The sequence below is a fragment of the Geospiza fortis genome, unplaced genomic scaffold (genome assembly GCF_000277835.1).
Source record: "Geospiza fortis unplaced genomic scaffold, GeoFor_1.0 scaffold48, whole genome shotgun sequence".
In the NCBI taxonomy this organism is placed as follows: domain Eukaryota; kingdom Metazoa; phylum Chordata; class Aves; order Passeriformes; family Thraupidae; genus Geospiza; species Geospiza fortis.
In genome coordinates this window covers 123421-135510 of record NW_005054594.1, presented here as the reverse complement: position 1 = coordinate 135510, position 12090 = coordinate 123421, and the positions used below count along the sequence as shown (strand labels likewise).

Sequence of the window (12090 nt, the reverse complement as noted above, 5' to 3'; positions counted from 1 at the left end):
GAGGCCGCGGGTTCGAGACCCGCCCGCGCCCCGCCAGGACCCGGGTTCGAGACCGGCCCGGCGGGAGGGACGCGGTGGCCCGCTGCTGCGGGGAGATCCCGGCTGGACACGAGCAGGGATTTATCCATGGAAAGGGTGATGGGACACCGAGTGGGCAGTGACCAGCCCCGGAGCTCTCGGTACCAAGGTGGGAAGCGGTCACAAGCTGGACTCCATCATCTCTGAGGTCTTTCCCAGCCTCAGTGGTTCTGTGATTTTGTGCCTCCTCAGCTCCAGGGAGGGAGAGTGTGAAAAATGCGTATTTTGTGACCGGCTTTTTGCAAATATTCAAATGAATATTATGTGTGTTATGTTAGAAAGTTATGGTGTATTAATTCTCTTAAGTAGTGTGTTAAGTATAGTTTTAGGTTATAAAAAATGTTAAAATAGAAACTATGCTATGTAGGATACTTTTTTTAAAGAAAGGATTTGCACTGAGATAGCAGCCACAGGACACCTGAATCTTTAAGAGAAAGAGAATTTATTGCTCTCTTATCGAGTTCTCCCTGCCTGCTCAGCCCTGAAGACTCAGTCAGGATTCAGAGGAAGAAGCTGACACTGCCCAGACAGAATCCTGTGTTTGAATGGAATTTATGCATCATGGATGAGGTGTATGAATATGCAACAGGCTGTTGCTTTTAAGGGTTAATCCTCTGTTAAGGTGGGGCCTTTTTCAGGCTTATTTTGCCCAGAAGGAGGTACTCAGACTGTCTGTAACTCTTTGTTTTTATTGTCTCATACTGTCCTAAGCCCTTATTGTCCAATTTTTTATTACTGTAATTATATTGCTAATTTTACTACCATTTTATTACTATTAAACTTTTAAAAATTTAAAACCAAGTGATTGGCGTTTTCCACAGAGAGGCAGCCCCACAGCTCTGGATTTCAGTAGTTTTTTATTTCTAGCATCCATACACACCCCAGGTGAGGGATCTCCTGTCACGACTTAGAGCACACCACACGACCGTGCACAAAGCAGGGTGTTTGGATTTCATAAATTATTTCTTCCAGCCTCCACCGGGCCTCAGCAGGCACGTCACTGCTAGGTATGGAATTCTAATCAGCAAAGTTACAGGCAAGGTCTTCTTGCTGACACTGAAGCTATTTTTCTGGTCTATTCCTGCGTGTGGCAGCTCCTTGGTGGGAAGGACGCAGCTGTTTCACCACCATCCTCAGGACTTAGTTCTTCTGGTAGTAGAACCATTTGTCAACTGTGTGGGGCAGAGAAAAGGAGGGCGTTAGTCCCCTGTGAGCCACCCAGTTATTAAGCAGTTACGTGGCAGTGTGTGTGTGTGTGTCACCTCCAGCTCAGGGGCTTCCTCTGCTCCTGGCAACAGCTCCTCAGACAGCAAACAGGTTCTGGCACAACCCTGTTTACGTGGATTTGTTTTCCCAGAGCAGTCAGCCTTGCTCAGGCTGCCATCAGGAGCATCCATGACTTGGTGCAGGCAAGGACAGCAAGCCAGGCTTCCCTCTGGCTCAGCTGAGTCAGGGAGGCAAAGCCTCCAACTCCCATGCCCACACGGGAGACACACATTTTTTATTAAAATTATAAACCTCCACAGGTTTATTCCCCATGAAGGGATTGGAAGTGTCAGCCCAGCTCCTCTTTCTGCTCCCAACAGCACCCTCAGCTACAGCACCATCCAGGTTTAGTTCAGCCCCTCGTTTTCCTGGCTCCAGCACCATCCAGGTTTAGTTCAGCCCCTCGTTCTCCCACGGACAGTTTCCCTGAGGAAGCCCCTGCTGGGTGCTGGGGTCTCAGGGGGGTTTTGGGCTCACCTTCGGGTGGGATGGGGCTGGCAGCTTTACACGGCAGCGCCTGAAACAAGAAGGGTGTTATCAGAGACCAGAGGTGTCCTTCTCTCTCCACACAGCACTTAGGGCTGCACAAATCTTTCCTGAGCACCATCTGAGCCCCTGTGGCAGCTGTGGGGGAACAACTGAGCTCCATTCTGGGGATGCCCCAGGGGCTCTGCTCCAAGGGCAGCCTCCAGGGCCACTCCCAGCACAAGCAGTTCCCACTCCAGACCCTACACAGGTGCAGGCAGCTGCTTTTGTTTCAAACCTACAACGTTGGTTTAAAAAATATGGGGGAATAGAGGCCCAAAGGGCTCTCTGAGAACTCCTCTGAAGAGCTTTCCCTGGTATTCAACAACCCAAGACAGAGAAAATCCCTGTCTGGTGATACATCCTCCATGAGGGCTTTCAAAAATCTCACTGAGACCCCTAATTGGGATGCAGCACTTTAGAAAAAAACCACAATGGTTTTAAAGGTCTCTCCAAGGCTACAGAGAGACTCAGGTTTCCACTTATGGAAGGGATCCAAGATTTGCACTTGGATTTTCCTGTCCCCTCCCTCTAAGCCCTTTCAGGTTGCCAACAGCAGTACTCTTCAAGCCTAGGGAGACACAATTAATTCCAGAGGCTGGACAGGAGAACTACATCAGGAATGTCAAGCTCTTCATTCTGAAGCTGCAAAATCCCTGGGGAATTAGAATCTCTTTTCTCAGAGGGAGACCTGGACTGTGAAGCTCTTGGAAGCCCAAACATGAAAACCCACTCAGAACAGCTGACAGCCAAGCTACAGCTCCATGCAAACTCCATTTGGGATTCCATCTCTTGGGTGACTAAGGGCAGGGAGAAGCCTCTGAGGGAATGTCTGCTTGGCTCCACATCCATCCTGTTTAACCAGAAGCAGGTGTTCAGCCACCCAAAACACTCTGAGCATGCCATGTGCCATCTACACAGACAGGACAGCTCACCACACAAATTGCACCGTTTTCCCTGATAATAGCACCAGGATTTGGCCACTCAAACTGGTACTTACTGCATCCACAGTAGCTTTTGCACAGTCTTGACTACAGCAGAAGGGGCTCTCAGACACTGTCAGGTTGGTGCTGGAAGACATTGGGCACTTGTGAGAAGGTGCAAGCCCAGCCTTGCCCCAGGAGCATTAAATAATGGAATGTTAAGGATCTCAGCTGCCAGGTGGAGGGGGAAGGCAGCCAGCAGCTAACAGAAAGCATGGCACCCCTCAGGAAGGGATGTTCCAGGGTTTTTAGTTTAGGGAAGAGGAAGGGGCACACTCCCACAAGCATGAACCTACCAGTTGATCTCCCCTCCGTCCGTTTTCTTTGTTATTAAAGCTTTCCAGTGCTCGTGGGTGCCTTTGATGACATCCAGGGCAAAATCCTGAAGTTGGAGATGAGAACAAACATCATGTCATGTGGAAGCACCAGACCACCTTCTCCAGACCATCACTCACAAAGAGCTGATTTTAGGCAGCTCTGGCAGGGGCTGGAAGAAAACTCTTCCTCTCCAGTGCTGTTCAGGAAGAGCAGAAACTCCCAGCACAGAACAGCTGCAATAACCAGAACTGTGCAGCAGAATTGTTTTGCTTTCAAGATGGGAGGATCTGCCAAGGTCACAGAGCGAGCTTGGGGCCAAAAGAAACTGAACAGAGTCTTGGGCCAGTGCTCCATTCTAGAAGCACCTCCACCCTGCTGCTCCTCCCACTCGGTTTGTCTCCAGCAGCTGCTGATCCAGGCCTGTCCAGGAGCTCCCTCCACTCCAGGCAAACAATTCAGACCAGCAGGAAGAGACACGCAGCTGGGCTGGCTTTGCAACTACTTAAAAGTCAATTTGTTTCCAGGCAGATCAACCTCTTCCCTTAAAAAGGAGCAATATATGCTCAAGCATTAACCTGTCAGCTGGAGAAGGAAACACACACAGTTCATTGTTGGTGTGAACACTGGCACTAAATGTCCTGGTTTGATACCAAACTGAGCCAAATAAAACACTGCAGAGCATGTCTGAAGTTCTTTACCCTGATTTTCCAGTTTCCTTGATGGGTTTCACCCATCCTGAGGGGCAGCAAGGTGCTCCAGCCTGACCAGCCTCATGCTGTGCTACAGCCAAAGGGGACAAGTCCCTCATCACTTCCATTTTCTGCCCCAGAGAGGGCTTTGGGAAGAGCTCCCCTCCTCTGCACCAGCTCTGGAGCCCTGGGAGTTGAGTCACCTCACTGAACCCCTCATGGCACTCCAGGAAGGGCAGGAGTGAGGACACCAGAACAGGATTTCACCTGCTCAGGAGCAGTAACTTATCTGATCCAACCCAGAGAAGAGGCAGAGCCTTACTCACAGGGTGTGAGGGAACACTTCATGCCTGAAGGAAGAAGTGTTTTAACTCCCCAGTTAAATTGAACTTGCACCAGGTTGCAGTGGAACAAAGCCAACGGGTAAGGGAGGCAAAGGGTGATGCCCAGCTGCCTTTGCTCCAGAGCTGCAGCAAATAAACCTGGTGCTTTCCACCTGGTTCTGACACCAAGGCTCCCAGCCCTGAAGTGATCCCACATGAAGAAAATATTCAACAACACCACGGTGATAACCCCAGGCATTTTTTTTCTGGTATTCCTGCACTCATTAGGCTGAAAAAAATACCAGCAGAATGAACTGAAACCAACTCTCAGCACCCCCATAAAAATCCATTCTCTCAGCAGCTCACTCGTGGCCCCACCCAGCCTGAGCTCAGGTTTGGGACTTCGTGCACAGGAAGGTGATCCTACCTTGCCTTTAAATTCCCCATTAAAGGCAAACTGGTTTTCTGGCTTTCCATCAGGTACTTTGTATCTTCTGAACCAGTCCACAGTAGCTTCTAAGTATCCAGGCTTCATCCTTCGGACATCCTCGATGTCTGGCAGGGGACAGGGGGTTTGTTAGCCAGAAACAGTAACAGCATGCAGTGAATTACAGGATTTATGTGGCTCTGCCGAGTTGTTCTGGGCTGTGCCTCCTTCAGCCCCTCCCCAAGCAGCCTCAGCAACATTTCAGACAGGTTCCCTGAAGTCCCAGTGAGTATCTCCTCAGGGAAGTCAGTGTTTCATCCCCAGGTGTGCATCCTGAGTGTCCCCAGGAGCGTGGACACATTTAAACAGCCTGGATTAGGGGCTTGGGGGACAATCCCTTTCCTAGCACCGTGCCTGGAATGCCAGGCTGTGCAGAGGAATGGCCACGTTCTGCTCCAGGATTCCCTTTCCATCACACCTGATTGCCAGCAGGGCACAGAGGGAGCAAACCCTGTCCCCAGCTCCTGCAGGCTCCCAGGGGAGGAAGGGAAGGACTGGAACTCCCCCCAGAACTCACCATTGTAGCTGGCTGCCTCGGGGTCCTCAACGTTGATAGCAATGACCTTCCAGTCTGTCTCTCCCTCATCAATCAGGGCCAGCGTGCCCAGCACCTTCACCTGGATGACTTCTCCCCTGGAGCAGACCTGCAAGGACAAAGGCCCTGCTGTCCACCCCAGGAGAGCACGACAGGAGGCTGTGCAGGGCTCAGCCAGCAGCCAGCCACCATGAAATGAGCCCTGGCTGCCAGCAGCTCATCAGCCCTGCCTCATCTCAGCAGCAATCTCCAGAGGCAGCCGAGGGAAACAGCACATTGTTAAGGGAGGGGAGGTAGGAAATGAATAATGTCCCTGGATAATTGGCTCTGGAGACATTAATTACACGTTTCAGGAGTCGTTGAGGATGTGTTACCTTGCTTCCAATCTCGCACACATCAATGGGATCGTTATCTCCACAGCAACCAGTATTTTCATCCTTGTGACTTGGGTCTTCCCAAGTCTGAAAAACAAACCCCAAACCGACAGCAAAATCAACCACACATAAGAATAAGAACCCACAGGTTTAAAGAGGTAGTAAAAAGCAGGTTTATTTCGGGCATGCAGTTGCCTGGAATAAACAGAGCATGGCCCAATTCACACCTGTTGCCAGGTCAGGTATTTGGGTTTCTGCTTCCCTTGGGCCTGGGAAGTTGGAATTCAAGTTAAAAGCTCTCCTCTTCCACAAGGTAAGCAGCCCCTTCCTACCCACAAATCCCCTTCCAACAACTTTCCAGACTTCCTCCTCTGCCCCACAGCTGTGTGAATGTGAAGGTCACATCTATAAAGGGCAATTGTTGATTTGGCTTCCTGCCTGTTCCTCTCCCTATTCATTCCTTAGCAGAAGCTTCCTGAACTCCAGATAGCAGCCCAGCAGAGATGGAAGACAGGCAGGGTGTATTGTTTCCCTTTAATTAAACAATTAAAGACACTGTTAACCCTGGAGAAGTGATAAGAATGTGGAGTCCCACTGTGCTCCCCAGTGCATCTCACCCACAGTGGTGAATGCACACTGAAGGACATGACTCCAGAGGCCAGTTAATTGACTCCAAGAACAAGAGCTGTTTCAAACATGCTCCTGATCAGGAGTGAAAAGCACTCCATGCCCATTGGCACCATAAGGAACACGTACTCCTAAGGGGGTTGAGATATAAAAAGAAATGTTCTTCCCAAAGTTCTGTGGACCAGGACAAGCCCAGTGTAGTCAGGACCTTGTGATGATCCAGAGTGTTCAGGAAGATGTTCTGACACCTGGGTGGTGCTGTGGGGCCACAAACACTATCACACTTCTCCACCAGGAAGTGTTAAGCTCTTGATGCATAAACACCTTTGATCCACAAACACATGACAGAGCAAAGGCTTCAAAAGGCACAAAGAAACAGGCACCAGAATCCATTCAAGCAGGAAACAACTCAACCTGTAAAGCCACGTGGGGAAAACACTCGACACGTGCTACTGTCAAGAGCACAAACACCAAACTCAGAGTGTTTGCCTGTGATCTGACACTGACAGCTTATTTCTCTGCAGGAAACCCCAGCCTTAGAGAACATCACAGGCAAACAGCCTTGTTTGAAGTCCCTCTTTATCTGGCAGTCCCCAGCCATTTAGGAGCATGTGTGCAGATGTCACTATCGTGGTGCCACCTTGCCAGCTGTTTCTGGGAAAGCACATCTGTGCAGGGCTGGGCGTTGGCAAGAAGAGTCTCCCATAAAGATTCAGCCTCAATCCTGCACCCTCAGGATAAAGCCTCGTGCTCTGCCAGGCAGGAACTGAAGGCACTGCATGGCCAGATGCACCGTGACAGCTCCCTTCAGCCACAGAAGGACCTGCCAGCTCCTGCCCAGCCCAGCTCCCAGCAGCTGGGGATCAGCAGCAGCAGCTCATCCCCAGGGAGCTGGTTTATAACATCAGAGAGAAGCCTAAACCCTGGCATTTCTGCTTAAAAATACCCCTGCTTTCCTGACAGGTTCTCTCCCTCAGCAGGACAACATATCAGCTGCAAACATCACGCTCCAGACCAGACTCTCTGCTGACCTTTTTGCTCATTAATACAGGCACAGAAACCCTCCCTCCTCCCCACCAGGAGGGCTGAGCCACTGGGACAAACCACAGCACCTGTGGGATGGCACCATAATTCCAGATGTAGCCCTTGTGGGGAAACACGTTCGCTACGAAGCGCAGCTTCCCCTTCTTCACATCTTGCTTAATTGGGTTTAAGGGTTCCTTGGTGGAAATCTGAAAGAAAAGTTATAAATAAATAAATAAATAAATAATTTATAAATATATGATATTATAATAGTTACAATATAAATTTACATTATATTATATTACATTATATAATACTGTATTATTATACTGTATTATTTTACTATATATTATATTACTATATATTATATTACTATATATTATATTATATTCATTGTTATATTACGTTATGTTATATTTTTAATTATTATAATATAATAGAATATACTATACTATTACATTATACTATATGATATTATAGTATATATTTAATTATTATAATATATAATAGTATATATAATTATATGCTATTTTATATATTATATTATAATAATTAAATATATACTATTATATATACTGTATAATAGTATATAATTATATTATAATATACTACAATATATATAAAATATATATTATATATAATACTATTATTATATAATAGATAAAAATACTATAATATGCTATAGTGGTGTATTATTTATATTACTATAATTATTATATCATATTATATCATATTATATCATATTATATTACATTATTTTACATTAATATCGTTATATATAAATCCCTCTGCTTTACCCTTTTTGAATAAAAAAATAATTTTTTTTAATGGAATTGACAAGCCAAGAGACCAGGAGATGATGCTGCTGCCAGCAGCAGATACCAGACACCTCCTGTTGCATTGCCATCCCTTGGGATAGGGTTACAAGCCTTGGAATCACATGGGGCTTGGAGCCATAAAATATTGCTTTAATCAGAAGGGAGAACACCACAGCATTCCAAGATCTGCAACCTCAGCCCCCACACCAGACCTGCAGCACCAAGCAGGGACTGAGAGGAGAAGTTAGGAACCACTCTGATTCTGGAGGTGGATCTGAGGAGGGATTGGCAAAGCCAAGGATTAGGATGGAGCTGTAAATTACCTCCATTTTAGCATTTGTCCATCGAGGCACCTCCACGACCATGTTGAACACATTCTGAAGAAAGCAGGAGAGCAGTGAGTGGGAAGGAATCTTTTAAACTAGGGAACACATATGAGTGAGCACAAAAACCAGCCAGTTCACCTGAAACCATGGGCTTTTTCTGCTGGGTTTTTTTTTTTCAGTGCTAATTTTGAGACTTTTGATAAAAGTCCTGTAGCTCAGTCAGTCACCTGTCATCACTCCAAGTTGAATCCCACGAAACACCCCAAAGGCCAGATTGAGGATCCCACATGTTCTCCCTCAGTTGCCACCTACAAACATCCCCATCCCATTCCTAGGCTACAGGAACAGGTTAAATCAATAGCAAACAGCTGCATACAAACTACCCTGGACATAACAAAATGGGATTTTGTTAAATCCCTTATTTATTAAATACAAAGAGCCACTCTGGCCACCCAGAAAAGACAAGACCAACAGGACAAGCCATCTCTTTAATAATGTGGGTATCTATGTACTGCCCTGAATGAGTGAGACCATCACTCCCAAATATTCTGGCCATAATGTAGGGAAGGATGCCCCTTCTCCAGGCTGACACTCCTGCAAAAGCAGACCTTGCTAGTGGCACAAAGTGAGGATGAAAACGTGGGGGAGAAGTGCAGAACCACATCTCACTGTATCTCGTTTACAGGCGACACCTGAAAACATCTCCTGTGTATCCAGCTGGGCTGAGAGTTCAATGTCAGCCTCCTCTCCATGAAAACAGGCTTTTCCACACCTGAACCTTAACATCTGCTGTTTGAAGAGATTATGGCTTTTTAACAAAAAGTCAAACCTTGTTCCCTGGCCTGGGCAAGGTTTCTAATCCCCACCTTAAGCAGTATTAGCATGGCAAAGTCCCTCGAACCTGTATTGCCCCATAATTGGATTGATATTGTGCAACAAGCGCTGTTACATCACTGACTTTGCCCACACCCTTCCCCAGCAGAGCTTTATTACAACCCCTTAATTGCAGGGGGTCACTGCTCATTTGCATTTTGCACGCAGAAAGGCACAGAGCTGGGTTTATTCCTAACTCCAGGGAAGGAATGAGGCAACTGGAACAGGCTGGGCTGGGAGCTTGTGGCTTTGCAGGCAGGGAAAGATGACTCGGGGCTGCATCTTTGTAAGGACTGAAGCCTCCTCCATGGTCCAACTTGGCCAAAGACACACAGAGAGCAGCTCAAGGTGATCCCTTTGCAATGACACAGGTCTGGGTAAGGTCAGCACAGCCCAGCCTGAGCCTGAAAAAAACACCCTGCAATCCTCTCAGCGTCTTAGGAGTCTGAGGATAAAGATCAAGGAGCCCAGACAGAGTGGGACAAACTTCTGCTCTGAGCTGGGCCCTGCATTGCAGCTGGCAGCCCACCTGCTAAGTGATGGGTAAAACCTCAGTGCTGAGGCACTCCAGCCACAGAGAGAGCCCCGTGGGAGCAGCACTATTGTGTAACTTCAGGGACTGTGACCTTCAGCTATTGGGACTTTTTTTCTCTGAATGACTTGGCACAGAGGTGCTGGCAGCAGCAGCTTCCCCTGTTAAGCACTACCAGGTCAAGGAACTCCCCCTCACCTCTGTACTCACTCCCCTGCTCCTTCCTCCCCTGCTCTGCAGGCATCTGCAAAGCATGGCATTATCTGGATTTTCCTTGTCTGGGTTACCTGCACTGGGAACTGCTTCCCTGCTGAGTCCTGGATGACCACAATCCATCTTTTCTCCTCTGTGAAGGCAAAAGCCACTACACACTTCCCAGAGCACCTCGGCTCCATCACCTTCACCTCAGCAGCTCAGCCAGCTGCTTTTTGGAGGTTCATCTCTCAGCTTTTTTTCCTTTTTCCTTTCCCAGAACCACTCCCCCACTACCTCTGAATTTCAGCTCTAACAAGCAGTAGCTGCTCCACTACATTTCCCAAGCTGCACAGATTTACAGTCAGAGAAAGGAACAAGCTACAACAGTAAAGGAAACAGAGAGCCCGAGGCACCACTGAAAAAAACATTAAATGAAAACTGAAACACAACCATTTTGATTTCCTGAAGCTGGGGCATTTTTTCCTCAGAACAGCCTAATTTGCCTAACCACTGGCTGCTAGAAGGATGTGAAAGCCCTGCAGCACTGCAAGGAGCAGGTTCTGCCAGGCAAGAGCTCTCAGGAGATGCTCCAGCAGGAACTTAACCTGCTCATCTTCACCCTCTGCTCTTTGTCAGATTTTACTGCAGGCCATACTGCAGCCAAACCCCAAGCCTGAAATACCATGCAGCACCCATAGGAATGGGGGTACACATTACAAACAAAAAAAGCAGTTTTCTGCTTAGCTAACCCAAAATGCCTGCATGGGTGAGCTCAAGCCAGCCACTCACATCTCTGACGCAGGAAATGGGAATGAGATCATCCATTCTCTCCTCCTGGGTGGCTCCACCCGAGGCCAGGATGGAGAGAAACCCATTCCTTGTAGGGTGAGCCTGCCCCAGGTGTCTCAGGCTGCAGGAGCCCTTGCTTCCTTGGAAGTTTCAGGGTCCCTAGGATGTTCCCAGATCCCCTGATCTCCTGAATGTTTCAGGACCCCTGATCTCCTGTGTATTCCCAAATCCCCTGGTCCCCAGGATGTTCCCAGATCCCCTGGTCCCCTGGATGTTTCAGGACCCCTGGTCACCTGTGCGTTCCTAGATCCCCTGGTCTCCTGGATGTTTCAGGACCCCTGATCCTCTGGATGTTCCCAGATCCTTTGGTCCCCTGTGTGTTCCCAGATCCCCTGGTCCCCTGGATATTCCAGGACCCCTTGATCTCTTGGAAGTTTCAGGACCCCGATCCCCTGCGTGTCCCCAGATCCCTTGGATGTTCCAGATCCCCTGGTCCCTTGATGTTCCAGGACCCCCTGATCTCCTGTGTGTTCCCAGATCCCCTGGACCCTGGGATGTTCCCAGATCCCCTGATCCCTTGGATGTTTCAGAACCCCCTGATCTCCTGGATGTTCCAGAACCCCTGGTCCCCTGTGTGTTCCCAGATCCCCTGGTCCCTTGGATACTCCAGGACCCCTGGACCCCAGGATGTTCCCAGATCCCCTAGTCCCTTGGATGTTCCAGGACCCCCTGATCTCCTGGATGTTCCCAGATCCCCTGGTCCCCTCTGTGTTCCCAAATCCCCTGATGCCCTGTGTGTTCCCAGATCCCCTTGACCGCAGGATGTTCCCAAATCCCCTGATCCCTTGGATGTTCCAGATCCCCATGTCCCCCGCGTGTTCCCAGACGCCCTGGTCCCTTGGATGTTCCAGATCCCCACGTCCCCCGCGTGTTCCCAGACGCCCTGGTCCCTTGGATATCCCAGGACTCCCTGATCTCCTGGATGGTTCAGAATCCCTGATCCCCTGCGTGTTTCCTGATCCCCCGCGTGTTCCCAGATCCCCCGACCCCTTGGATGTTCCCGGACCCAGCATCTCCCGCACTTTTCAGGATTCCCCGACGCCCTGCGTGTTTCAGGACCTGCTCTTACCTTCCCGGCGTCCGCGTACATGGGGATGTCGTGGAAAGGGGAGATGTAGCGCCCGGCGCCATCCTCTGCAAGGCAAGGGGAGGGAGCCCAGTCACACACCGGGGGCACACCTGAGCGGGCTCAGGCGGGCTCCGGCGGGGTGTGAGGGGCGGCGGGGGCGGCACTCACTGAAGAAGAGCCGGTACTCGGGGCTGTGGGGC

At 49.1% G+C, this 12090-nt stretch overlaps 2 protein-coding genes across 2 annotated transcripts in view; both read right to left on the bottom strand.

Annotated features, from left to right (window-relative positions):
• SAR1A (secretion associated Ras related GTPase 1A) overlaps window positions 1–128 on the bottom strand; it is a 4730-nt gene extending 4602 nt beyond the window's left edge. The window contains exon 1 of the mRNA XM_031064470.1: window positions 41–128. Coding sequence (XP_030920330.1) covers window positions 41–128 — 88 coding nt within the window. The remainder of the gene's footprint in view (window positions 1–40) is intronic.
• Window positions 129–916: 788 nt separating this feature from the next.
• On the bottom strand, window positions 917–12086 carry PPA1 (inorganic pyrophosphatase 1; the record flags this gene model as incomplete). Its single annotated transcript, XM_005430036.3, has 11 exons — window positions 917–1250; window positions 1822–1861; window positions 2870–2939; window positions 3149–3234; window positions 4610–4737; window positions 5187–5313; window positions 5579–5665; window positions 7318–7437; window positions 8370–8423; window positions 11891–11955; window positions 12059–12086. Coding segments are annotated over 11 exons (837 nt in total), but the record flags the coding sequence as incomplete, so codon positions are not given.
• Window positions 12087–12090: the final 4 nt, after the last annotated feature.